At 46.8% G+C, this 27,879-nt stretch overlaps 2 protein-coding genes across 5 annotated transcripts; one reads left to right on the forward strand and one right to left on the reverse strand.

The window, feature by feature from the left end:
- The first annotated feature begins 9 nt into the window (after positions 1–9).
- LOC118086754 (regulator of G protein signaling 17-like) lies at positions 10–5,120 on the forward strand. Of its 2 annotated transcripts, XM_088672398.1 has the most exons (5): positions 10–217; positions 1,814–1,999; positions 2,473–2,597; positions 3,235–3,327; positions 4,793–5,120. In XM_088672398.1, exons 3-5 carry the CDS (start codon positions 2,476–2,478, stop codon positions 5,103–5,105), a joined length of 528 nt encoding a protein of 175 aa, XP_088528524.1. In that variant the 5' UTR covers positions 10–217; positions 1,814–1,999; positions 2,473–2,475; the 3' UTR covers positions 5,106–5,120. The 2 variants fall into 2 exon arrangements, with proteins under 2 accessions (XP_088528524.1, XP_088528523.1); XM_088672397.1 differs by lacking the exon at positions 1,814–1,999.
- Positions 5,121–5,857: 737 nt separating this feature from the next.
- TCEA3 (transcription elongation factor A3) lies at positions 5,858–27,662 on the reverse strand. Of its 3 annotated transcripts, XM_088672396.1 has the most exons (14): positions 27,441–27,491; positions 27,162–27,240; positions 20,679–20,741; positions 19,551–19,656; positions 18,652–18,784; positions 15,590–15,649; positions 14,835–14,912; positions 14,183–14,260; positions 12,181–12,341; positions 11,429–11,490; positions 10,206–10,355; positions 9,711–9,857; positions 8,415–8,486; positions 5,858–7,881 (listed from the first exon to the last, which is right to left on the reverse strand). In XM_088672396.1, the coding sequence occupies exons 2-14, from the start codon at positions 27,228–27,230 to the stop codon at positions 7,873–7,875; spliced, it is 1,188 nt and encodes a 395-aa protein (XP_088528522.1). In that variant the 5' UTR covers positions 27,231–27,240; positions 27,441–27,491; the 3' UTR covers positions 5,858–7,872. The 3 variants fall into 3 exon arrangements, with proteins under 3 accessions (XP_088528522.1, XP_088528520.1, XP_088528521.1); XM_088672394.1 differs by having other exon boundaries at positions 14,835–14,909; positions 27,162–27,662; XM_088672395.1 differs by lacking the exons at positions 27,162–27,240; positions 27,441–27,491 and adding an exon at positions 26,433–26,628.
- Positions 27,663–27,879: the final 217 nt, after the last annotated feature.

Raw genomic sequence — 27,879 nt, forward strand, 5'->3', positions numbered from 1 at the left:
GCCTTACCTGTGGGCGGCAATCCGGCCCGCCTCGCATCGCACGGAGCAACCGCTCGGGTACGCGACGGCCCTCTGCTTCCCCCTGGTGGGCGGAGAGAGGAAAGCGCCTGAGCCGCGCAGGAAGCGCTGCGCTCTCCTAGCAGGGGCGAAAAGGGAAGCTTCGGGCGAGGTGGGCGACAGGCTCCAGAGTGCGGCAGCGCCACCGGGGTGGGACCAGGTAGGTGCGGATGGCGGGGCGCGGTGGGTGCTCCCCCAGCCTCTTGGCTTTGCAGGACTAGGGCAAGGCTGAGCTCCCGCCCGGGGTCATTGATCAAGAAAGACCTGGGAGCAGGGAGGCGCCCGTAGCCCTCGGGGGGCAAGGAAGGGGTCCCCTCTGTACCAGACAGCCGGCTGGAGGCAGCTGGCTCGCACCTTGCCGCTTCGTGCGCAGCAACTCGGCACCCGCTGTGTGGACAGGGCAGGATGCCCCCTAGCGACCCTTCGGAGCACTGCAGAGCTTCCGCCCCCGCCCCAGGGCTGCTGCTGGCTTTCTCTAGCGAGGAAGAAGGCACTCTGCACATGCTCAGTTCAAAACGCTTGGCGGGGTTGTGGGAGACGGCTGTGGAAAGCTTCCAGGTTCAAAGGAAATCCTCAATCTCTCAACTCTCTAACTTGCGATTGTCGTCAAGTGCCTCTGATCCTAGTTGGTAGAGTACGAGACTCTTAATCTCAGGGTCGTGGTTTTGAGCTCCATGTAGGGCAAAAGATGCATGCATTGCAGGGGACCTCGTGGCCCCTTCAAACTCAGAGCATCTCTCACTTTCCTGAGTGAGCATAGCAAAGGCTGAAAGGCAATGATGCACGGGAGCTGTGAGCCCTTGAATTAAAAAGATCTGTAGCCAAATTGGCATTTGGGGATTGAGGAGGATCGGAGCAGAGTGTAACCCACCTTAAGCCTCAAAGGTAGGGCAGGGCATTGGCTCTCTTAATGTAGTCTAACTATTCCTTAACACCATCTGGCCATATCAGTGGATATTCCACCTCCAGGTAGGTCTGGGGAAAACCCCTCTGAAATCCTGGAGAGCTGCTGACAGTCACTATAAACCAGCCTCCCCCATCCTGATGAGTTGCTTGGGACTCCAAATCCCATGAGCCCCAGTGAACCTTGATTGGAGCTGATGGGAGTTACAGGCCAAAACATCTGGAGGGCACCAGGCTGGGGGGCGTGGGCAACATGCATCCCTCAAAGCAGCGCTGGCTCACCTATGAGGCAAGGTGAGGCAACCACCTCAGGTGGCAGGATCCACAGGGGCAGCAGATCTGGTCTCCAAGACCAGATGCATGGCCCTCTGCTGCCCCCATTGCAGCTGTGGCGCACTCCTTGGAGGCCAGATTGGCCACCTCCCTAGTACTCCTGATGTAGATATTCTCTCACCCTGTTCCCTGGCTGGAAGAGCATCATTTTGTGGTTCTTCTCAGGTGCCAAAGTGTCCTGGGCCAGCCCTGCCTCAATAAGTTGTCAGATGGCAATTCTCATTTTCCCTGACCCAATGGTCAGGCTGGCTGGGGCTGATGGGAGTTGGAGTCCAACAACATCTGGATTGCCACATCTGGATTGGGCAACACCTGGTACAGACAATACTGAACTAGATAGACCAACAGGTTTGTTAGAAAGTAGTTTTGTGTGCAGTCATATTAGTAATAAGACAGGATGAGAATCTCTCTCCGTGTCTTTCCTTTGGAATCAGTTCAGAATTCTTCTCTTAAAGCCCTCTTTTTCTACCATCATGTCAACTCGCTTTTAATGTCCATGTATTTGCTCCCTGTTCCATAGCCAAAGCTGAGTGTATTGTGCTTTACACACAAAAAAATTGCAGCAAGACAAGCATAATTCTGCAAACAGTATTCAAGCGCAGATTTATAAAAAATGCATCCAGTTGTCTGCTTTGTATTTTGCCTGATCCTGTACATGTTTATCGAGATGTAAAGCCCTACTGTCATCCATGGGACCTCTTCTCAGGTGAGCAGGTATTCGACCACAGCCTTGATGCATTCTGTTTTCTGAACGTAGTTTAGCTTTTGCAGTTTTGAAGGCTAGAAACTTATTTTCTGAGGAAACGCTGGATGTGTTTACTCAGGGTGATGAACTGGTATCTGCATGCAGTGAAATTGCAGAATTACAGGGTACCCGCAGATCTGTACACATGCAAAGATCTGTCTGAAGCTTTTGAGGATGTGAAAATCCACTGATGTAGTGGTTAGTGTGTTGGACTCGGGCTGGGAGACCAGGCTTCAAATCCCACTGGGTGACGTGGGCCAATCGCAGCCAATCAGCCTAAGCTACCTCTCTCAGGGTTGCTGTGGGGATTAAATGTGGAGGGAGGAAGAACCATGCACACACCACCTTAAGCTCCTTGGAGGCAAAGGAGAGAGACAAATGCAGTGCAGTAAATAAAAAATACATCTGGTCTCTTCTCTCCATTCCCTCCCAAGGTAATGGAATCCAGCTCCCCGACGAAAGGCCGTCAGCTTTCAGAGACTACGAGGAGAGGCCTGTGTCGCTGCTGCCGTCGCAGACACTGCTGCTTCTGCTGGTGTTGCGGCAGTTGCTGCACATGGTAAATGCCTTTGCAGGGCTGTGAGTGGGAGCCCACCTTGCCTGGGTGTTGCTATTCCAGGCAGAACCTGAATCCTACTCAGTCCATCCTCACCCCACAGTCTATGCAGCCTCTCTCCACCCTTTTCAATAGGCCTTTCTCGAAACCTACCTTTGACCAGCGGAGGCTGGTCCATTAGGGCAAATGGGGCTCTGCCCCACCAACCTCAGTCTCCCTTCAGGCAGCCCCACCTGCCTGTCTTCTTATTTGCAACCAGCCCAGGGGGTGCCACCGCCTGCCACCTTCCTCTTGCTTTGTCTCAATGTTGCCCCTGTAGCAGGGAGGGAGGGACAAAAGCAGAGTTGGTTGGCTCTGCCTGTCATTAACTCTGGCACCACCTGCTGTTGGGTTCCCTGCCTTCCATCCTATCTGATCCAAAGGGCACCAGCCACCATGCCTTGATGCACAGCTGCTTAGTCCCAATTACAGATGCTAAAGCCACGCCGGCTCTGCCAAGTCCCATTTCTTATGGGAAGTCCAAATACCTCCTACTAAGCAGTTCTGTGTAGAGCTGATATTTACCAGCAGGGATCTTTTGCCCTGCCTTGTTCCTCCATTGGCTAGGAGAAAAATGCTCTGCTTGCGTTGTCTGTTGCAGGAACCGGTTGGCAAGGAAGAGACGGCGAGACGGCGTGGGATGTAAAGTGTCCAGCATCTCCAACCTGGAAAGCTCTTTAAACCTGGAGGAGAGGTGGGCCAAAGTACCTGAACTTACTATTGCCAATTCCTGATCCAAGAAGGCAGCTACAATACCTTTTGAGAATTGTGCACCTCCCTGCATGAGTTGTTCAGTGGCTTTAAAAGGATCCAGACACATTAGTGGAGGACCCCTTCATAGCTGTCAAGTTCTCCCTTTTTTAAAGGAAATTTTTTAAAGGGAAATTCCCTTATGCTGAATAGGCTTCCTCGCGAGAAAAGGGAAAACTTGGCAGCTATGCACCCCTTTGAGATCCACCTTTGACTGTCATGCTGAATGCTTAGCTGCAAAGTATACCGTTTTTCGCGGGAAACCCCCAGATTTTCAGCAAGATGGCCGTCACCATGCGGCCACCACCAAGATGACCGCCGGGCATGCGTAGAAGCGACTTCCACTGCCGCTCTACCCGATTTCCAGTGCCCACACATGGGTAGAGCGGCCCCGGAAGTTGCTTCTACGCAACTTCCGGTGTCGCGCCGCTGCTGATCCCACATTTTTCAGCGGGAGACATGGCAGGTATGGCTGAATGACTGATTCCTTGCAAGTGCCAAACAGTCATGATGGCTGTGTCCATGCTGTACATTCAAAGCACATTCCTGTCGGATGTAATCTATTAGTACAGTCAAATGCAACATTCTTTATTTCCCTAGAGTGGGCACAAGCAGGGGGACATCCAGTCAGTGTAACTTCCTGTTCCACTGGTCTGGAGCTTCCTCCCCCTGGACGTGACCTGGGAGATGGGCGTGGCTCTGGCTGACTCCATAAAAGAGCCGAGTCATGCACTCATTTTCCCAGTTGTCTTTTGTTCTCTCTCTTGCCTTGCCTGATCTTTTACTGCCATGCTGCTCTCCTGCAGCCATTTTGTTATCTCAATGTAATTTTGCTGTCTGCTGGCTCTCAGCCAGCAGCACATGAATTCAGTCTCCACATGAAATGAACTCACAGTTTGTTTGTGTAATTACCAAGTAAAGCCTGCCTTTCAGGGATCATATTATGATCTGAAATGTGAGCAAACTTTTTGTTACTTTACTCAGAAAGACTCTTGTGTCTTTATTCTTTTAAGAGGGACAAAAGGGGACACCAGGAATAATCTAAGAGATTCAAACGAAGCTGCAAACTATCTCCCAGCTATATTGAGGGGAATCTGCTCTGCTACATCACTTACTAGCGTGAGTGAAGGAAGGATAATACTTATTCCATATATCCTTTCCTACTATCCTTAACATTCCCACAATTCCCTCCCCCAAAGAAACCTGGGAACTGTAGTTTACGCCTCACAATGCTACAGTTCCCAGCACTCTTAACAAACTACAGTTCCCGTAGTGCTTTAAATTTATGGCATGTATGCAGCTGCTGTGTCCTGAACGGTATACAGAGTTGTACCTTCTGCCCCAAGAGCAGGAGGAAGAAAGAGCATCTTCTACAGCAGACCCTCCCATTCTCACCTCTTGCTTTTCAGGCTCACAGTGGAAGAAGCTGCCTCTTGGCAATGGTCTTTCGACTCCATATTGACCAGTCCGGCTGGCCGGCGCATCTTCATGGAGTTCCTGCAGACTGAACACAGTGAAGAGAACATGTCCTTCTGGCTCGCCTGCGAGGACCTCAAATTGGAGCAGAGCCCAGAGCAGATCTCAGAGAAAGCAAAGAAGATCTACCTGGATTACATCTCCATCCTCTCCCCAAAAGAGGTAGGCTGGGCGCAGCATTGGGGTGTGGGAGGCAGAGCTATGGAAAGGGACGCAGTGGGCCAAGAAGCAGCTACCCAAAGCTGAGCATTGCTTTGCAGCAGCCACTCTCCTTCCTTTTTAAACTTGCTGGATTCGTGGCATTTCTCGGGGAATGAACAAATCACTGCTATTCCCAACCCTTATTCAGGCAGTCTGTTGGAAGCACACTTTGGTTGACTGAAAAGGAACCCACGGTTCCATCAGTCCACAAATTTAAAACAAAGAAATGCAAATTGCAGGTGATGAGGACCTCAGACTGCCATAAGTAAACAGTGGCCCTTCTAATGTTAAAGGTAAAGGGACCCCTGACCATTAGGTCCAGTCGTGACCGACTCTGGGGTTGCGCGCTCATCTCGCATTATTGGCCAAGGGAGCCGGCGTATAGCTTCCAGGTCATGTGGCCAGCATGACAAAGCCGCTTCTGGCGAACCAGGTTTGTTGCAGTTTTCATTTCTCCGGCATCAGAACCAGAAGCACTCCAAGTGTAGCCCACTCAACCTATCCTAGGCTTATCTGGTGGGATTGACTGTGGTGCCACCTGCCATTTTGGGTTCCCCTCAGTGCCCCAGGCCACTTGTTACAGCAATGCTCTGGGACATTTTGGGAAATCAAAATGGGCTGCTCTGAGTTGCTGCTCCCAGATAAGCTCAGGACTAGGGATGCAAGAAGGCAGTGGTTTGCGTTCCAACCCACCTTTGCCGCAAACACTGCTGTTTCCTTACCGGTGCAGTTCATTTTTTGCCCAATTCTATGTTATTTGTCTTGCTGTCCGCTAGTTAATGTAATTTACACAATTCTTTACATAATGAATTTAATGTAATTATGTAATTACTTTCCACACCATTTCAATTTACAGGAAATGTCAAAACAAAATATTTTTTTTAAGTCATTAATTACTTGTCACTTGTGGGCTTTAAAAACAAACCAACTGGAACTTTGTGAATGAAAACAACCTGTGGTCACTGGATATATTTCTGCTCTAAACGTGCCAAGAAAATGTGAACAGTGGAAATTCCCACATCTGTTTCCAACTAAATTCTCCGGCATCCCTTCTCCAGACTGGGGGAGTGAATGAGTGGGCTCCTGACACAGGGCACTTTGCCGAAAGATGTTTCTATCTCATGTGTGTAATGACTGACCCCATCCACAATGGCTACCTCTCCTAGAGCACATGTCACAAACCCTTTTCGGCCAGTGGGTACATTACAAATCTTGAGACAGTGTCATGGCTGCCATGGGGGCCCGTCGCGTCACGAAATGGCTGCCACTGAGGGATGCCAAAATGGCCTCAACGTCTAAAAGAGCATTCAACCACCCCATTCAGAACAGGTAGGAAATCAGGCATCCAATGGCATGTGGGCATATTTAAGGCGGTGAGTTTAGTAGAAGGGAGGCTGAGCCTGTACAAACAGGAAGTGAGCAGGAAGAGGAAACAATCACTGGTGTATTGTGGGATTATTATTTTTTTACAGGATATTTACAAAGACCTTTCGTGGGCACTATAGGAGGCAATGGCTGGGTGCCACACATTGGAACCTCTGCCCTGGAGCTAGAGCCTGGAGCCCTTCTGAAAAAGCATTATGTGTCCACCTTCCTGCTTCCATGGTGACCAGACGCAAGGGGAGACCGCCACTCAGCAGCAGAGCAAAGCTTTGCATGCACTGTCCTGCCATCACCATTAAAGGGACCCTGGAAGTAGGAAGGGTTGGGAAAGCCTTTAAGTGCTTGCCAGCCAAAGCAAGAAGCAGCCCTGGGCCGGACAGGCCAATGGTCTGGCTCAGCCTGAGGCAGCTTCATAGGAGAGGAAATGTGGGGATGTTGGTAGATGACGGCTTGTCATACAGAGGAGGGAGAAGCTACGCCTGCTGAAAATTCCCTCTTCTGCTAGGAGGAGTAAAGGAGGCTCATCCTCCTGGGCATCTGGTCACTTAGGTTATGATGGGATCCCGTTCCCAACCTACAAGTTGTAGACGGATATCCTAAAAGCAAAGGGAGAGGAAGGCTGAATGCAAAAGTTTACAGAGCAGCAGAGGTGAGTCTTGCTTTGTGCAGCAAGCCACCCAAAGGCGAGAGGTTCCCCAAACTCTATCTTGTCAAGCAAGAGGGCATTTAACAGTTCCAGGACACACTCCAGTTAGGCAAAAGCATTCAAGGAAGCACAATGAGGGGGAGTCCTAAGGGCCACATGGAGAGGCCCAGAGGGCCACATTGGACATTTGAATCCTCTGAAAGAGGTCATCCCCCAACAGCACTTGATAAGCTAATGGGCTGCAGTCAGAACTGCATCCTACAATGATAAAAAAAAATGATCTAAATTCCATATTGTGAAAAGCTGGGTTCTGTGATCTGAAGGAAGTGTTGCGAGTTGGGCAGAGGAAGGAAGACCTTTTGCAGGCTACTGATGCCCCATATCTTGAAGACAAAGAATCTTCATCCACTTCAGAGATTTTCAGTATATATTGCCCACGCATGCAATTTCAAAGCTTAAGGGGTCTAAACTTTTTTTTTTCATAACGAAAATGTGGAGAGTCTCAGAAGGTGGAATTCCGCACTCAAGCAAAATTCTGCACTTGCCCAGTATGTTCGCAGAACACAGCCTTCCTAATAGTGGCATCATTCCATCACCTGAATTAAGAACAGACCATCACCACTCTTTCTAAGCAATTCATCCCTAAGGATCCATTATTTCCACCTTTCGGGGGCACTCCTTCCACTTTGCTGCTGTTATTTCTTCAGTGGACAGTTCAAAGTTTCTCCTGAACGACTGCGACAGGACATCATCTTCTCCATCACTGGCTGGGCTCAAGGAACATCAGCAGAACTGCAAGGGGAAAGGACACTCTCTGAACATTGCTGGATCTTCTGGGACATTGCATGCAGGAAAGCCCCACCTGCCTCAACTTCAACATCCCCAGGTGTCCACACAAAGACAATTTCACCAGCTCCAACATGGTCAATCCCCAGATTTGGTTGAGGAATTGGGCCGCGAGATTTTGACCCACACGCACTGGGATTTAACTTGAGGGGACCTGGGCCATATCTAAATGGGATGTCCTCCCACAGACATGAGGGGACAACAGAGGTAAAGCTGGTATGCTAGGAAGGGAAGGCATACACACCCTTTGTGGCATGAGTAGGCATGCTCAGGGATTTTGTTCTGCCTGCATTTTAAGCGAAATTCATTCAAACTTCCCAAATCGATACACAGATCACAATGAAGTTATCCTTCCATTTTAGCCCTTCTACAGATTTTGAGAGAATTCCAAAATGTAAAATGAATGCATATTTTAAGGTATGATGTGTACACACAAAAAATGTGCAAGATAAAAACTTTTTTTGTGGGGTGGATACTACCTTCCAGCGGTTCCCGCACTCGTTACACAGCACAAAGGTCGTCATTGGCTCGTCAGCACTCCGTGTTTGCACCTGGAAGGAGAAAGTCAGCTGTGAGCTGGGCGTTTGCCTTTCTGAGCAAACTGGAGCACAAATTCCAGTAGCAAAGAGGCCCAGGAACCTGCCTCAGCTTCCCAAATTTAATCCTCACAACTAAATTCCAGCATTTTCATTGCCACTATCAAATTTAGGCACATCAAGCTTTAAGCCACAATCTTGCACAAAGGAAAGCGGGATTCTGCAAACTTGCATAAATTATATAAATTAAGCACAGTTGCTTGCTTTGCGTTTTGCCCTTCTGCTAGTCCAAAGACAGAGCAAAGAGCCTGGCAGGGCACACACACAGAATGCCTATAGCTATATATCAATCTATATTATATTGCATCTGTTTACACAGATATTCCCTTGATCTCTCAACCCAAAGCTCCTGTTCTAATTGTTAAGTTGCTTTAAAGAGAATGGTGGATTTTCATATGTTTGTGTAACTGGTTTTTATAATCTGCAAGCCACTTGGAAGCCCTTTTTTGCATTAATGGTATATAAAGACTATATACTCGAGAGAGAACACCACCTGCACATTGTACAATATAATCCGAGTGCAAAAAGAGGGGGTGTCATATCCAGTACATGGGTAAAACTACAACCCATCTACACACGTTTTAGAAACCACAAATTTGCAATCTTGACCAAAAGATTGGAGCAAATAATTTCAGTTCTGAGAACCGCAGCCTGTCAGTCTTATCAATAATAGCTAAAGAGATGCCAACAGATCCAACTGTGTTAGCAAAGAGGGAGACCTTCTGGGTGTACACACCGGGCACATTAACACCGCATGGCCTCAGCCTGGAGGACAGGACCAGCACTGCTTGGCTCTGAGGAATGAAGGCATCTTGAGTGTGCCATCCTCAAAGCTCTATAACTGCCACCTTGGATACAGCATCAATTCATTGTTATCAGAGCAGCAGATGAAGGCAAGAGCTGAAATGTTTCAACACATAAATTAAAAAGCACTGTGGTTTATTACGGTAAACACACACACACACACACACACACACACACACACACACACACACACGTACGTATATGGGTAGATCTTGCTCAGATGTTTCTATGGTCCTGAAATTGACTTTATCTACAATGGGTAAATTAACATCCTTTGCATCCCTTTTCTTGCTCACTGCAGAGATCTCTTGTGAAGCACAGAGGGATTTGTTGTTGTTTTTACCATGTGAACCTGCCCAGCCCACCTCACCTCACCTGGTTATAGGTGCAGTTCTTCTTCTTGCATTTGCCGCACTGGAAGAGGTCGGTCGTGGTGCCTCCGGTCTTTGCCATCTGATGCTCTCGGATGGCTTCTTGGGTCATGGCGTTCCTTAGCTCCTTCAGTTCATCGCTGGCCATTTCCTGCAATTAATTACTTACTTAGAGCAGACTTTCTGCCCTACCAGTCCTAAACTGGCCACAGCACTTTGCAAGCCCAAACGATCAGCTGGTTGTTAGGGCTAGCAAAGACCAACGCACAGGAAACTGCAGAGGCCGTCAGATCAATTCACATCCCTGCAAACCCCCTTTTCAGCCAGGCCACATATTTTACCTGCTCACACCTGACATCCCTTATAGGCCAGGTGTGCAGAAGGAAAGTGAGCCTTGGCCAAAATGGCCCATGCCCCTAATGAGGCCCGCGGGACAGAGATTCCCCGCCACGGATGGAAAAAGTTATAGTCCAGCCTGTTCCTTCTCCTCCCTACTTACATCCGCCGTCATCCTGGCAATGAGGCTGGGCGGAATGGCTCCGGACAACACGTTTCGGCGCAAGCCAGGATTCTTGGGGTCCTTCAGGTTGCTAATGCGGCTCCTCACACGGTTGCGATACTTCATATCAGTGCCCTTCAGCTCCTGGTAGATATGTGGAAGCGTCAAGGAAGAAGGGCGAAAAGGATAATACACAGAATGAAATGGGTCAACAGCGCAGTTGGCAGGGCGCATGCTCTGTGTGGGGAAGGCCCCGGGTTCAATCCTCAGCACTGCTAGTGAAAAGGATTTCAGGTAGGAGGCAATGCAACAGATCTCTGCCCCAAACCCTGATTGCCATGCATCATAGATAGCAGGCCAGCCTCCACTGTGTGTATCATGAAATCTGATCTCTCATGGTTTTAACCTTTAAAGCCCTTTACAGCCCAGGACCCTCGTGCCTTCGGGACCGTCTCTCTTGATATGTGACCTCACGGTCTTCAAATAAAAACATCTTGGGGATTCCAGGCCACAGGGAGGTTAGGCTGGCCTCGACCAGAGCCAGGGCTTTTTCGGCCGTGGCCCCAATCTGGTGGAACGCTCTGTCACAAGAGACTAGGGCCCTGCAAGACTTGACATCTTTCCACAGGGCTTGCAAGATGGAGCTGTTCTGCCAGGCCTTTGGCCAAGGCACAGTCTGACCCCCTCTTTCCTTCTGTAATCCTCATAGAACTCTAACCCAATGGTTGCCATTAATTTGATTCCGAATTGATTTTAAAATGTATTTTAATTAATTGACTGTGTGATTTTATGTACACTGTGCTATTTTTACTTGTTGTTACTTACTTACTCTGAGCCCAGGTTTGGCTGGGGAGGGCGGGATACAAATTATTATTATTATTATTATTATTATTATTATTATTATTATTATTATTATGTATCATCTGTTTTAGAGCCCAGAAGCAATACTATAGAGCTCATTTCCAAAGCGCTTCCAGTACTTCATATTTATATTATATATATATATATATATATATATATATATATACACACACACATATATATATATATATATATATATATATATATATATATATATATATAAAACCGTTTTGTAAGGTAGAACCCTAGGGATCAGCAACAGTATCCCAATTTTTTAGATGGGAAGGTAAGACTAAAAGACAGCCCTGGAGTGAGTGATAGCAAAACACTGTTCTGGCCCACGGAACCCATCCTATCCAAAGGATATGATCTTCAATTTCAGCTGCCATCTTGTCGCAATTGACTCCAAACTCCTTGTAATCATCTGAGGAAAAAAGGAAGTGGAACACAAGAGATCATTCTGTGTGCAACTTAGGAGTTAATTCTTGTTAGCATTAAAGCCAACCAGGTGGGGGGGGAGGGAGAGGTGTTGCTTAGCAACCAGCCAGAGTGGCAGGACTTTTGCTGAGGCAGCTCATGCCCTGGTAGTTCTGAGGGAGTTCCTCCTCTGTGTATGTGTTAATGTCTCCTTCCTCTGTACAATGCTTGAACTAAGAAAGACAAAACCTCTCTTGAGGTTTTGTTTTTTCTACTTGAATTACACACTGTTTTTTGGTTCAGTTTGCTCAATGAAGCGTTATTCATATTTTCCTCTCTGGATTCCATCTGCATTTCCCCATTGCTTCCCTAACCTAGGGTTGCCACATTTTAAAAAGTGAAAATCAGGACACCAAAAGTTGTTGAGCATTTTTTTTTTTTTTGCCACATTGTAACACTGCTTGAAAATCCCCTTTGTCGGCTGCAACACGGGTGACTGGCTTGCCTCCTTCAGCCCCCGTCAACTTGATAACTGGAGTGAGAGCAACTGCCGCCGAGAGCTGCCTCAGCTACCTCTTCTCACACTATTTTCCTTTTTTCTCGCCGCCCCCGGCCTGCACAGCACCTGAAGGCCCTCCGCTTCCCCATCCCAGCTGGAAAGTTTCCTGAGCCACAGAGGCGTATTTTGGCCTCTCACCATCCATTTTCAGAGCCGCGGAGACCATCTCAATGCATTTGTCCCGGACGGAGTCTCCTGTCAGGTAGCATGATGCCAAGAAGCAGGTGGAAGATGAAAATGTCGGAGTGATGGGGCTGATTGGGGTCTTGGGCACATCTGGCCTAGCTTTGCTGTGGGATCTGAAGAGGGCAGAAAACAACAGGTCTTTGCAAAAGCAGAAGATGGCAAATACAGGCACGTAGCAAGGGAGGGGCGGGGGCCTAGCTCCATACAAGCTCCACTCGCGCGGGGGCAGCGCCCCTGGCCCGCCCCTCGCCTTCTCCGCCTTCGCAGAAAGAAAAAGAGCACGCTACGGAGCGGATTGCCGGGCACCCGGATGGACTGCACATGTGTGGACATGTGCAGCCTGTCCTGGTGTGTGCGTTGTGCGTCGTCACATCATGACGCGCACGCGCTGCGGACACCAGGGGGTGTCGCTCCGGGCAGCTGAGCAGCACCGTTCACCACTGGGCAAATATCGCCATGAAGAATGCCCCCCCCCCTACCTAAGGTAAGCTCTCCTTTTAAGCCTAGTTCTTACTGAGGTCATCAGCAGTCTAGCCTGCACCACTCCAGACCAGAGGTAGGGGGCTTACATAACAGTTCATTTCATTTGTTAAATTTATATACTGCTCTTCATCCAAGGATCACAGGGAGGATGGCAATATAAAAACACAAAAATGAATAACTAAATGCTTCTATTAATTTTTTTCTGTTCCAGCCTAGTCTTCTCTCCGAATTTCAGCTTGCAAGGCAATTGCACACTAGCAATAACATAGTCCCCCACCAATGCTAGAACTGGAGAGCCACGCAGTGAAACGAACAGAGAGATTCAGAAGGGACAAGAAGGACCTCTTCAAAAAAGTACATCGTTAACTTATGGAACTTGCTGCCACAAGGTATGTCAACAGATGGGACACTAATAATAATAATAATAATAATAATAATAATAATAATAATATTTATACCCCGCCCACCTGGCTGGGTTTCCCCAGCCACTCTGGGCGGCTTCCAACACAAAAATCAAAATCAAATAATCTATTAAACATTAAAAGCCTCCCTAAACAGGGCTGCCTTCAGATGTCTTCTAAAAATGTGGTAGTTGTTGTTCTCTTTGACATCTGATGGGAGGGCGTTCCACAGGGCGGGTGCCACTACCGAGAAGGCCCTCTGCCTGGTTCCCTGTAACTTGGATTCTCACAACGAGGGAACTGCCAGAAGGCCCTTGGTGTTGGACCTCAGTGTCTGGGCAGAATGATGGAGGTAGAGACGCTCCTTCAGATATACTGGACCGAGGCTGTTTAGGGTTTTAAAGGTCAGCACCACTAACTTGGGTGGATTTTAAAGGAGTTCGGATGAATTCATGGAGGACGAAGCAACCACAGCTATTAGTCCTGATGGATATAGGCATCCTTCAAGTTTATTTATTTTACTTATTTATACAAATATCTAATATCTATACTACTATATTGTAAAAAAATCAAAATCAAAATCAAAGCCGTATACAGTAATATCTATATATAATAAAAACACATTAAAATATTTTAAAATCAGAGACCATCAAGTAAATACTATGGAGAGATATATTCTTAATTGCCAACATAAGCCTGGCGGAATAGAAACGTTTTCAACAGCTGTTTAAAGGTGGAAACAGAAGAACTCTATGGGCAGAATATTCCACAAAAATACCATTTGCGGAGAAGCAATAACTGGCTTCCTAGGGGCATCTGATTAACAAATTTTGGGGAAATGATAATGTATCAGATGGACCATTGGTTTGATCCAGCCAGCCTCTCCTTAATGTTTTTTTTATGGCTCAAATTCATGGCAGTGTGGTGTTGTGGTTAGAACATGGGACTAGAATCTGGGAGGCCAGGATTCAAATCCCCCATCAGCCATGAAGCTCACTGGGGGATCTTTATATCCAGTTTCATCTTCCCCCTCCCCACTTGGGAGAGGACACAAAAATACTCAGCCATACCTTTCCTCTTTGCTATCGGTAGAATTTTTCCGAGACCCAGGAGGAGATGCAGCTGGATTGGAGCCAGTGGATGCCCTCCTGTAAGGAAGACAAAAAGGTGCAAGAAATAAGATGCCAAAACACACTCACTGCAACAGGAGTGGGGGGATTCCCATGTGTAGTTAAATTTTATTAACATTAACCCCAGGCCGCTATCCTCGGTATATAATGTTTAGTTCTTTTTAATGGCCCCATCTGCACTAAGCAGCACCGCACAACATTAAACTTCCGCCAAGGAATTCTGGGACCTGTAGTTTGCTAAAGGTGCTTGGAACTGAAGTTCTGTGAGGGATAAACTACAGCTCCCAGGATGCTTTGAGGAAGCCATGACTGTTAAAGCGGTATACTTGTGCTTCAAATGTATGCTGCGGATGGGACCCTGTTTATTAGCGCAGCTCTTGGCTCACTGTTTCAAGGAAGATGAAGGGTAACATATGAATAAAGAACCAGGAAGGACTAGACTAGGAAACCGCCCATCCACTCTGGGGACCAGTCAAACACTTTCTCTGAACACTATGGACTGTAACAGGGATAAAAGCCCTCCTGGGCTTGCGAAGCTAGCAATGGCGCCATGTTAAAAGGCCAGCTATGCAAAGCTGACAAAGTAGCTTACCTGTCCGTTGACAGCCTCTTGGGAGAGGAGGAGGAAGCAGCAGTCGAGGTGGAAGATCTTGAGTCTTCGGAGTCTCTTCTTTTTGATGGGGGGGAAGGGTACAAAGTGCAAAAAGAGAGTTATGAATTGCCAGACTGTTAGCTTGGAACACATGCTAACTGCCTTAGACCAGATTGGACTATGTTGTCCATCTAGCCTGGTGTTGTCCACTCTGACCGGCAGGGTCTCAGGCAGATTATTCCCCATCATCTCCTACCCAATTGTTAAACTGGAGGTGCTAGGGATTGAACCTGGGGCTTCCTGCAGGTAAATCACGTGTCCTATCACCGAGCTATGCAATCTCCACCCCCTAACGTTAACCTGGGAAATGGATGCCTGGACTTCATGGCCAAGGGTCTTCTATGGTGGGAGCCCATTGGAACTGGTGGGGTGGGGTGTAGGGAGTCCAAAAAGTAGGGGGAGCCAGAGCCTAGGATAGGCAGGGCCAACCAAGCCTAGTTTTGTCCCCACCCTCCTCCCTGCCGAGTACTGAAAGGGTAACAATGGGACCAGAGAGGAGGAGGAGGAAGCCGATAGGCAGTGCCACCCCCTGGACTGGTCACAGGTAAGAATGCAGGCAGGTGGGGCTGGCTGATGGCAGGCTGGAGGTGGGGCAGTGAGCCCCTTGCCCTAAGGGATCAGTCTCCACTGGCAAGATTGTTTCCCAGGAAATTGAAATATTATGAGATCCACTGATGAAAGATAAGGACACGTACCTCTCTTTTTTAGGTTCCAAGTGGGATTTTTTCGATGTAGCTGAAGCACTTCTGGGATCTCTGCATATAGAGACATAGCATGATGTTAGATTGCCTGAATTTGGCATTCTTCAGTTTGCCTTCTCCAGCATCATGCATTTCAGTGTCTGTGCTGTCAGTAGAGGTGGCTTCTCTAGTTGGCAGAATTTACCTCTTGAACTTATCATATAATACAGTGGGACCTCGACTTACAAGCTACTTGACATCCGACGTTTTCGAGTTACGAACGGAAAAAGTGGCCGCGCGCTTATGATTTTTCGACATCCGAACGGAAAACCCGTTCGCGGCTAGATGCGGTTTCCTCGACTTACGAGTTTTTAGATGCGGTTTCCTTGACTTACGAATTTTTCCGTTTCCAATGCATTCCTATGGGAAACCGCTTTTCCTATGGGAAACTCAACTTACGAAGTTTTCGACCTACGAGTGTGCATCCGGAACGGATTAAATTCGTAAGTCGAGGTCCCACTGTATAAGGGGAGCTAACTCTGAGCCCTGCCAAAGACTTTCTTAGTCCAGCAGGCAACATAAGGTAATAATAATAATAATTTTCTATTTATACCCCACCCATCTGGCTGGGTTTCCCCAGCCACTCTGGGCAGCTTTCAACAGAATATTAAAATACAATAAGCTATTAAACACTAAAAGCTTCCCTAAACAGGGCTGCCTTCAGGTGTCTTCTAAAAGCCTGGTAGTTGTTTTTCTCTTTGACATCTGGTGGGAGGGCGTTCCACAGGGGGGGGTGCCACTACCGAGAAGGCCCTCTGCCTGGTTCCCTGTAACTTGGCTTCTCGCAACGAGGTTTATGTTCAGCTTTATGAGGAATTTCAAATTGCTTTATCCTTTGTATGATTATCATCTGCTTAGAGCGTGTTCAGTACATAAATGCCTTTTTTTTAAAAGAAATAATTGAAAGAGAATTGAACTGATATGGAGGATGCTCTTTGGGGAAATTAACTGGGGCTGAATGAATAGAAGAGGAACAGATTTGGGGTGATCTTAATTGAAGAATTTATCTGGGTTGATTTGGATGGGGAAATTAGCTGGCTTGCTTTCCGCAACATATGAATTCTAAATGTGCACCTACTTTAGATCAGTAACGTGCATTAAATGTACATTGGCACAGTAGTTTTCAACTGGTCCATACCCCAGACCCACCTCTGACTCCCAAGCTGTGGCATTGGAACCCACATGCATATTTTCCCCTTTGATTTACATTTAATAGTGCTAATGATGCACATTTTTCTGTCCTAACATGGAAATCCCCAGAGCAATATAGATTTAGTGCTTTGGCATTGCCACTAAATCAAAACCAGTCTTACAATGTGGCAGGAGGAAGGTGCAAGCATGTGGCTAGCCAGAAATCTTCATCTTGTTTTTAAAAAACGGCTCGTGCCTTTCTCCTGTCACATTGCAGCACCTGTGGAAATTGATCAAATGAGCATCTCATAAGAATGCACTCGAGTATTCATACGTGTCTGGTCAGCCAAAGCTGGAATCCCAACATGGCAGCAACTCTGTGGATCCATGCCCTGAATCTTTTCTATGCCACCTGGTTGCTGGCCATAAGACAATTGTAAAACGACGCTTTACCTATCTGATGCTCAGCATCTGCAGCAAACTGGGTAGCAGCGAGAACACTGGAAGCTCTCTCTCTCTGTTTAACTGCGCTCAGAGCATTCCCCAAAGTTATCAGCGCAGAGCAGCTCTGCCATCTGTCAAACGGTGGTTAACAAGGTCCAGGGACAATCCTGGCTCACCCCACCATTTTGCAAATGACACAGAACAAGCGATATAGTTGCTGTTACAGGCACTGGAGTGGAAAGCGAAACTAAACAGGGCCTGGCAACCAAGATGGGCATTTTTCCAAGCACAAGCAGAGAACATGGCGAAGTGAGCGCCTGCATGACAGGATATCTTATCTTAGGTTAAAATAAGAAACTCCCTAGAAATTGGGCAGGAGCTGAGATGCTGGTTTTGCATATGCTTAAGCCCAATTAAATGTCCCTACGGTTGCCTTTCAAGGATATCCTGTTCAAAAATAGGGGTGACATATAAGTGATTTCATTCTGGTTAAGCCTCCCACCCTAGAGACTCATCTAAAACTTAAATTTCTTGAGTAGGGATGGGGGAAACCTGTCCATTTCAGTTTCTCATTTTCCAATCTTAAACTCAGTTCTCCACATTTCCACATCAGCCTGTGGCATCCCGAAATTTCAACAACAGATTCATCTGAATACAGTCGTACCTTGGAAGTCGAACGGAATCCATTCCAGAAGTCTGTTCGACTTCCAAAATGTTTGGAAATCAAAGTGCAGCTTCTGATTGGCTGCAGGAAGCTCCTGCAGCCAATCAGAAGCTGCATTTTGGTCACTTCCAGGTTTGCAGCGTTCGGGAGCAAAAACGTTCGAGAACTAAGCTGTTTGAAAACCAAGGTACGACTGTATACACATTTTTGCAAAGCAATTTTCCCTAATACAAACCAGCCACAGATGCAAAAAGTCACTCTTAGGCATAATAATATTTTGCTATTGTTGTTGCTGCTGCTCATCATCAACATATATGGTTCTAGACTGCCCTCCATCTCAAAGGAATCTAAGGGTAGCGTAGAGCAAATTATATAATCATATATATGTTAGTGTTTGGCTAAGTTCTAGTAGCAAAGGAAAAGGTTACAGAGGTATATCTTTGCAAGTAGTTAGAAGTGGTGGTAAGAAGTGTTGCTCCTGCTGAAGACATTTCTTAATTCTGTAATGCATTGCGAATTATGTAACATTTTTGGTACTTTGAGAACTTGTTCTTTCTGTTGCTTTTCCTGCATCCAATGCTTTCATCTCCCTTTCCTTTGGTTTCCTGCTAACTTGGGGGGGGGATAGCAATTTTACAACTAACAATCTTTGTCGACACAGAAAATGTGATATCTGCAACAGAAACACATTTTTGAGGGAAGACAACTGGACCTGATTCAAATCAACATTTGCACCTCCTTGCACTAAAAGCTGTGAATGGCCCTAACATGTGAATACCGGTCTTTTTGCTTTCCATCAGAACTTTTGCAGAGATTCCCAGGGTGGGAAATGGTGTCTTCAGTTTTCCAGTCAGGGCTATCAATCCCTTTCTCTCTCTCTTTCTCCTTTTTGCCCTTCTCCGTCCCCGACTCTAAAAGAGAGAAAATGGGACACCCAGGAACAATCAAATATTGTAAAGTCTTCTATATTTTCTAGTTTTGTTAGTAGTTTCATGATTATTTGTTTGTTTGTTTGTTTGTTTGTTTGTTTGTTTATGCCCCGTCCATCTGGCTGGGTTTCCCCAGCCACTTTGGGCGGCTTCCAACAGAAAAATGAAATAAAATAGTCTATTAAACATTAAAAGCCTCCCTAAACAGGGCTGCCTTCAGATGTCTTCTAAAAATCTGGTAGCTGTTTTTCTCTTTGACATCTGATGGGAGGGCGTTCCACAGGGCAGGCGCCACTACCAAGAAGGCCCTCTGCCTGGTTCCCTGTAACTTGGCTTCTCGCAACGAGGGAACCGCCAGAAGGCCCTCAGTACTGGACCTCAGAGTCCGGGCAGAACGATGGGGGTGGAGATGCTCCTTCAGGTATACTGGACCAAGGCCATTTAGGGCTTTAAAGGTCAGCACCAACACTTTGAACTGTGCTCGGAAACATATATACAGTAAGCCCTGCGATATTTTTCTAGCACCCTCCACTTCTGCTTGCTTTGTGAGCATCTCAGATTTTAATTTAAAAAACTTTCATTAAAAAAAATTATTTATGATTCAGTTATATACATTTCAATAGTTTTACAATCATTCTAACATTTGAAAACTTGACTTTCTGTTTTCTTGAGGTCTAAGCAGGTGATACTCAGAGAACCTGCTGGCATTTTTTTGTCACCCACAACAAAGCACTTGCCCCTCTCTTACCCAACAACCTCTTCCAGTTCTTGATGAGGATTTTTGCCAGAGTTATCACCTCCTCATCAGCGCAGTGCTTGCGGATCGCGTTGACAGCCACGCCAATTCTTGTGGTCTGAGAGACAGAGAAGAGGGATTAGCAGCAGTTTATGCAAGAGCTCTCAGCTACAAACTCTTTGCATGCAGAAAGGTCCCTGGTTTAATCCTTCATGTCTCCAACTTAAAAGGGACCAGGGAACAGCTGGAGGACTCAGGGTCCCATATCAGTCAGAGTTGACCTTGCAAAGCCAAAGCAGTGACCTCCAGATGTTGTTGGGCTACAATTCCCAGCAGCAGCCAGCGTGACAGGGGTGGTGGGAGTTGTGGTCCAGCAAACATAAGGAAAGCCTGTTGGGTCAGGCCAATGATCCATCTAGTCCAGTATGCTGTTCTCACAGCAGCCAACCCACACTCTCCCACTGTGGTTTCCAACAGCTGGTATTCAGAAGCATTACTGCCTGTGACCATGGAGACAGAGCGTAGGCATCACGGCTAGTAGCCTCATCCTCCATGAACTTGTCCAAACCTCTTTCAAAGCTATCCAATTTTGTGGCCATCACTGCCTCTTCTGGGCGTGATGCCACCAGCTTAACTATGCACTGCATGAAGAAATACTTTCTTGTATCTGTCCCAAATCCTCTAACATTCAGCTTCATTGGATGTCAATGCAAGTTATGAGAGAGGAGGAAAAAAACATTTCCCCATCCACTTTCTCAAGGCCATGAATTATGTTAGAAACATTTACCATGCCACCTTGTTCCTCACCTTTTCTATAAACTAAAGAGTTCCAAACGCTAGGCCCTTTCCCTGTAGTGGGGCTGCTCCACCCCCCCACCCCCCGGATCCTCTTGGTTGCCCTTTTCTGAACTTCTCCCAACACCCTTTTTGAGATGAGGCAAATGTCTAGAGAGCACCTCGTTGGCCTAGAGCAGGCTTCCCAAACTCGGCGTCTCCAGATCTCTTGGGACTACAATTCCCAACATCCCTGACCACTGGTCCTGTTAGCTAGGGATGATGGGAGTTGTAGTACCAAAACAGCTGGAGGGCCGAGTTTGGGGGTGCCTGGCCTAGAGTATTTACGCCCATGAATTCAGATACCTGCAGCAGCTGGATGGTCATTGTGCAACTGTTCAGTTTCTTCAGTAGGTCGAGAGCTCCTTCCTAAGAAAGGGGAAAACAAACAATATTGACGTGCCTTAAAATACATTCTCCTTGTCTCCTGCAATATGCCCAATGTAGGAATTGTCAGTGGCAATCTCTGAGGCATGGGTGGGGAACCTCAGACACAGGGGGCAGATGCAGCCCTCCAAGACCATTGTATCTGGCCCTTGGGAGTTTCCTGGATAGGACACTCCGCCATGCTTTTGGCTTGCCTGGATGGAGGACAGAGAAGGGCATGTCAGTCAATGAGCGTTCGTTTCATTCCATCCACTTTTACCCCTGCTCACTGCTGATTGCTGGTGCCAGAAAGGCAGCCCAGAAGGGGAGGCGGAGCTCTAGAATTGAAAAGGGCCCCCCCTTCATGGGATAACCTTCTGGCAGGATGCCCTCAGTGGTGACTAAGGGTGGAGCCAGGAGTCAGCAAGCACACTCTAAGCCAGTTCATGGCTCAAGCAGGAGGCCCACAATGAACCACCAGAGCCCCTTAGAGCTGCTCTTCCTCTTCTTGCCACTGGGAGAAAATGAATGTTTTTGCCTGGTGCCTAAAGATATGTAACGAAGGCACATAGGGCGAACTTCCCTGGGGAGAGCATTCTTCCATTGGGGAGCCACCACAGAAAAGGCCCGTTCTCATGTTGCCACATTCCAGACATGAAGATGGGCTTCAGATGATGATCTGATGATATTGCTGGCTCACTCCTGACACTGCTTGAGACCATACCAATTCAGTGTCTGACTGTGGTTGTAAAAAGGGAGCCACAGGCAGGCAGGCAGCCTGTGCTTGCGATGGAGCCAGACTGCAATGACTCCTGGCATGCATCACGACAGTCCTGTCCACCTTTCAACTTATGCATATTTTGGCATGCCACTAGGTGCCAGGTTTCCAGTGGCACAGCCCAAGCTTGAATTTGCCACATTGCAATGAATGAACCCCAGCCAGATGGGCGGGGTAAAAATAATAAATTATTATTATTAAATTATTATTAGGAAAACAACATGGGCTGGAGGTTTCTGTGGCCAACATGTACCATTTGCAAGAACATGGGGCCACATGTCCCGTCCCCATCCCCTTTCCCCTTTCAGGGGAAAGTGTCGGCACCACCACGGATCTTTGCGGAAACCTGACATTGCAAAAGTCAAATGTTGTTTCCTTGTCAACGCACATCTGTCTGCGTCGCAAATAACTCCTGCAATTTGCCACAGCAGCCCAAGCAGGCAGCACATGTGACTTCCAGTGGGCTCTCTTGCCTTTGGGAAAACAAAAACTCTCTCACAGGTGATGGGTGGGTGAGGGAATCAGGGTGGATAAAAATCAATGATTTTTTTAAAAAAAATCAAAAAAATCGGATTTTTTTTTAAAAACGGATTTTTTTAAAATAAAATGCTTTTTGAGGAAAATATATTACCATCCAAAGGTTATTCCATCATGAAATAAAGATTAGGTTTTTTTTTAATTATGTAGAATAAGGTTGTATATGTTTAATTTTTTTGGTAAATAAATTCCATTAATGCATTCACAATGTCATGCTCTTCCAGAGGTTTTTGTAAGATTATTGAGAAGTTTCTCTGCCTACAAGATATTATCACAGATGCTCGGTTTACAGTTCTCAAAACTGAATTTGACTCAGCAGAGATCACATGCCTCTTCTTCACAGCAAAAATGTTATAACATGAACAGAGTTGAGAAATAGACCTTAATCCTATTGTTCTACAAACCTATGAATACAGAATCAACCCCTTCAGTGCTAAGTTTCCAGAAGTTCAGTGAATAGAATAGAAACAACATTTTTCTGATTGTTTGGAGTGGACAGTATTTAAGATTTTCATGTGTAGGCTGGGCTGACAGTCTAAGTTTCTTAATACTGTATATATATATATTGTTTTTGTTTAGCCAAATTAGTTAACAAACATGGATGTTTGTTTAAACAAGTAACATATGCTGTAATGTTATTGTTTCAGTTGAATAAATCTATTTAATTTGTTATTATTAAAGTAATGATTATTTTTCTCCTTCCTAAGTACAACAGAAAAGCTGTCCAAATACAGTATGAATGATTAACCTATTGAACTGGGGATAAAAAAACTAATATGAAAAGTTGTTATTCTAAAAATCTTCATCTACTAGCATATTAAAGTTGTACCAGCAAGAATTAGTCTTTATGTAGAAAACTATGATTTAAATCAAGCCTTACTGACTAGTGATTTAAATCAAATCCACCCTGGAGGGAATCACCAATTCGTTTCCATTGCTCTTCATGATGATGTCACAAACATGCACATTGCAAACATTTTACACCACAGAGCTTCTGATTTCCGCATCCGTCTATTAGGAAGTTTTTAATGTTTGATGTTTTATTGTATTTTTGATATTCTGTTGGGAGCCGCCCAGAGCGGCTGGGGAAACCCAACCAGATGGGCGGGGTATAAATAATAAATTTATTGTTATTATTATATTATTATTGACAAAGAGGTACCTATACAGGGAGGGGAGAACATCAGTAATCTCCTTGATCCCTGCATAGTTAGAATAGGGTGAGTGCACCCTTAATACTTCTGGTTGGGGGGGGGGTTGACCTTTCTTTCATATTGCCCATTGTGTGCTCAGGTTTCTGGTCCCTAAGGCAAGAGTAGGGAATCTCAGGCCCAAGGGCCAAATGTGGCCCACCTAGCTTCTCAAACTGTCCCTCGGGTCTCTCCCTAAGCCACACACCCCTCTCTCAAGATGTCAAGGCTCCAGATGGAGAGCTGCTACCAGTCAGTGTAGACAATACTGAGCTAGATGGACCAATGGGTCTGACACATTATAGGACAGATTCCTGTGTTTCTTCATACTCCCTTCCCAGGTCAAAGTCTCCCTAAAGCAGGAAAGCCCTCCCCCCCCCCCCATGCCAGCATTATCTGCAAAATTGCAGCGGTTGCAGCAGAACCTTCAAATATTGGCCTTAAGTCGGTGGAGGGGTGGGTGTTGAAGCAGATCTGGTAGGGAGGAGTTATTTGCAGTCATTGCATACTAGAGCAAAGTTTGCAAGGGAAGTCAAACATTAACTTCAAGGTGCAAATCTTGCTCCATGGTTCACCTTCTGCTATTGCCAGGGAGCCAAAGGACAAAATCCTCAGACCGCTCAAGTGAAATAAGAATGGCAAAACATCCACTGACCTACACCAACTCTATTGTGGTGTAGTGGTTTGAGTGCCGGACTAGGACCTGGGAGACCAGGGTTCAAATCCCCACTCGGTCATAAAGCTCACTGGGTGGGTGGCCTGAAACCTCAGCCTAACCTACCTTGCAGGGTTCTTGTGGAGAATAATGGAAGGAGGGGAGAATAACTTATGCCACCTTGAGCTCCTTGGGGGGGGGAGATATAAATACATTTTTAAAAAAAGATTGTGTCCATTCTCGAGTAAATGCAACAGAACCTGTCCATAGGGAGATAATGCAAGGACAGCTGTGCACTTAGAGAATTTTGCACTGTGTGGACTTGTGTCCTCTCCACTCCGGCCACATATGGTGTTATAGGAGTGAGCCCAAGGGCTGCATTCCCTCCTGGGCAACCTTCCAAAGGGACAATCCAAGGGTGGGCGGGGCCAGTGGTAAAAGTGGGTGGGGTACCAAATGCAAATTTTGCCTTTAGACAAGGGGGCTAGCTTCCTTTGAAAACACACTCTTCTCTTTCCTCCCTGCAGACAAGCAAAAGACTTGATTGGAGTTCCAGGACACATCTCACAGGGCAAACACATTCTGGTATGCAGAAGAACGGGCAAGGGGGGTGGCCTGGGGTCCAAATTCCAAGGGCCGGGCAGAGAGGCCATTTTATCCTCCATCAGGCAAGGAACAGGCATTATCAGCATCCCAGACAGGCAAAAAGGCTCAAGGAGAGTGTGAAAGCAAGGCTGATGAGGGGTGAGGTCTGGGGAGAGAGGACCTGACATGAGGCTCCCTACCCACAGTGGTAAGCCAGCCCTGCCACATTCAGGGACCCTCCTGCTCATTTTGCTGGGAGGGGTCCTAAAGTCCTCAGCAAGAATATGTCTTCTAGTCTCCCTAATCTAGCCTCCCCCCCCCTTAGATCCCTATTTTATCCATTAGGGGCGCTTTTTAAAACAAAGTTAGCACTCAGTTCGATTCCCTTCTCGCATGTGAGTGATCTAATCATTAAAAAGGAAAATGCTACAATCAGTTTACTAACACACCCAGCTCCAGAAGCCAATGAGCAATTGCCACACATGGCAGAGTAAACATGCATTGACAATGAGGTTGTCTAGCTTTTCAACTCCATAGCTGTGCCTTGAAGAGCCAGGTGTGAAATGGGAAAGTTTGCATCTCCCACCAATCAGAACAAGTCCTTCCTTGGAGGTTTTTAAGCAGAGGTTGGATGGCCACCTGTCATGGATGCTTTAGCTGAGATTCCTGCATTGCAGGGGGTTGGACTTGATGACTCACGGGCATAGCTGCCAAGTTTTCCCTTTTCTCGCGAGGAAGCCTATTCAGCATAAGGGAAAATCCCTTTAAAAAAGGGATAACTTGGCAGCTATGCTCACGGGGTCCCTTCCAACTCTAAGATTCTAAGTTTCTTAGTACATAGCATTCACATTAGCAGCTTAAAATACAGAAAGTTTCTCTCCCCACCCAATGCGTCCACATGGGGGGGGGGTGTCTTCACCCAATGCACAAGACCTTCTTGCTTTCCCCACCCCTGCAACATTTCTATTCTTGATGCTATCATCTGCACATGCACACTCATTTTTACATGTGCTCTTGTTTGCGCATGGGCAACAGCCATCTTAACTGTACACTCCATTCTTAAGAATAAAATGAATTCAGCATAGGTTTTCTAGTTGCACTGAAGCTGATTTAAAGGGGGGTTGTTTTACAAATCAAGCAACATTTGTCAAGAAGCAACAGGGTCAATATGGATTGTAGCTATGAAACTAGCAACGAGACAGCAGCCGGATTTCAAGTAAGCGGTTATGTGAACGGATCCAGAATGTCTCAAAATGACTTACAAAACACAGATAACCTAATCAAATGTTACTATTAAAGACATAACCCTATGTCCATCACAGGTGAAGCATCTGCCCGATACGGTACAACATATCACACAACCCCCCCAATCGCTTTTGCAATTGTACTAATAAATTCTTATGAGTTTGATGATGCTCGGAATCCCTTCCAATCCTTGGGATTCTGTATCTGTGTAATGTCCAAGAGCAAGCTTGCCAAAGCAGCCCCTTCCTCTTGGTAATGGCTTTGGCTGACGAGTTAAGCACCACAATTAGCATAAGCAAAGAAGTTGCTCTGTGCCACAGAACAAATCATTGGGCCTCCCCCCACACACACACACACCAGTGTAGTTTGAGTGAGCTGGAAGCAAGCTGGAGACACAGGAGGATGTTTAAGCTGTCCTGGGTGCTAATGCTGTGAGCCCCTCTATGTTATGCTCAGGTTGCATATATGTGCAAATAAAACCATATGTCCCAAAGGCACCACCATCTTAGCCGGTTAGAGTATGGGGCTGATAACACCAAGGTCAAAGGTTTGAGCCGCACCCCAAAAAGGATAGCTGTATATTAATGCATTGTATTATTATCATTATTAGAATTTATATACCGCCCTATACCCAGAGGTCTCAGAGCAGTTCACATAAAAGATGACAGTATATAAAATAAAAGTTGGTTCCTTCCAGCTCTCACCGCTTGCAGATTGGAGTGGCATGTAATTTTTATTTTCCAGCCTTTAAATTGTGGTTGCGTGCGCGCGCGCACACACACACACACATCTTCCCATGTAGCTGGATGGAGGAAGGCAATGCTGGGGGTGGGTGGGTCCTCTCTTCTCTCCCCTTTTCCAACACGACATACCGGTACATTATTTTTACTTCTCTGCTGCCATCCCTGCAGCAAGACACCAGGCAAAGATTAAATTTACATTGCCAGACTCCTGCCAAACACCTGTTGTCTACATACCTTCTCTCCAAATCCTCTTAGGGACTGCCCACTTGGAGATCTGCAGGAGCAAGGGGGGGGGGGACGGACACTGTCCCTGAAAGAAAACTGAAGCTCTCACAAATACGGTTGAGGCGGGGGTGGGGAAGAGAGAGAAAGCAAACACAGGGAATAATATATTTTTGCTTGTCTCGGGTCACCTAAAGAGCACAACGATTCTCAACTGTAACGCAAACCCTGATTCCCCGCCCTGCAACTGTTGAGAGCCGCAGCTCCTTCGATTCTCATTCTGACGCTTTTGCAAAAAGTTTGCTGAGCAGTGAGAAAACCACAGGAAACCACATTAAAAGCAACTGTTTCTTGAATCCCGAAAGGGACCTCCCAGTGCCAGCGACTGACTCCTGCGAGTTCATGCAGAGTTAAAACACAAAAGCACACAAGCAAAGCGAAAACACACGCGCGCACCGCTTCTCTTACCATGTTCTTCCTGGACACCATCTTATCCAGCTTTTTGCCTATTCGGATCAGCTCCTCCGCTTGCCCCATGGCTTCTCCTCTCCAAAAAACAAAAACACAAACAAACCTATGCCACGGTTCACTCAGGCGAGCTCCTGAAAATATTTAACGGGGAGTCGCGGGGGGTGGGGGTGGGGCAAGAAATGGACCCAGCTGGATCCGGATCTGGTTTTTATGACAGTTGTAGTTGTTGGTTTTTGGTGATTTTTGGTGGTGGTGTTTTTTAAGAGGGGAATGTACCTGCGGAATAAGGGGAAAGTTTTCGCACTCACTGGAGAAGTTTGACGCGGAAGGAAGGAGGGCGAAATAACGCAGGCGTGCTGGAGAGGGGAGGGGCCACTCGGTCACTTATAAATGACTGCCATGGGGTCAAAATAGCACTAGGGGGATGGGCTAAATATAGGAGCCGAGGATTAAGGGGTGGAAAGACTTCAGGCGGGTGGGTGGGGGGTGGGCTGGATGCTGAGGCCGGGGGCTGGAAAGGCCCGGGGAGCGAGAGGCTTTCTCGGGTCCCTTCCAGGCGCCCTTTCCCTCGGGCGTCCCCGGACATGGGCGCCGCTTTCAGTCTCCTTGGCACCTGCAAAAGGTTGTTGGCGGAGGTACTGGCGAAGAGGTGCGTAAAACTGGCCGCCGAAAAGCCTGTCTCCCCCCCCCCAATAGCGCAAAGGTCCCGGGGTGC

This window comes from Zootoca vivipara, chromosome 6, assembly GCF_965207765.1.
Source record: "Zootoca vivipara chromosome 6, rZooViv2.hap1.1, whole genome shotgun sequence".
Classification (NCBI taxonomy): Eukaryota; Metazoa; Chordata; class Lepidosauria; order Squamata; family Lacertidae; genus Zootoca; species Zootoca vivipara.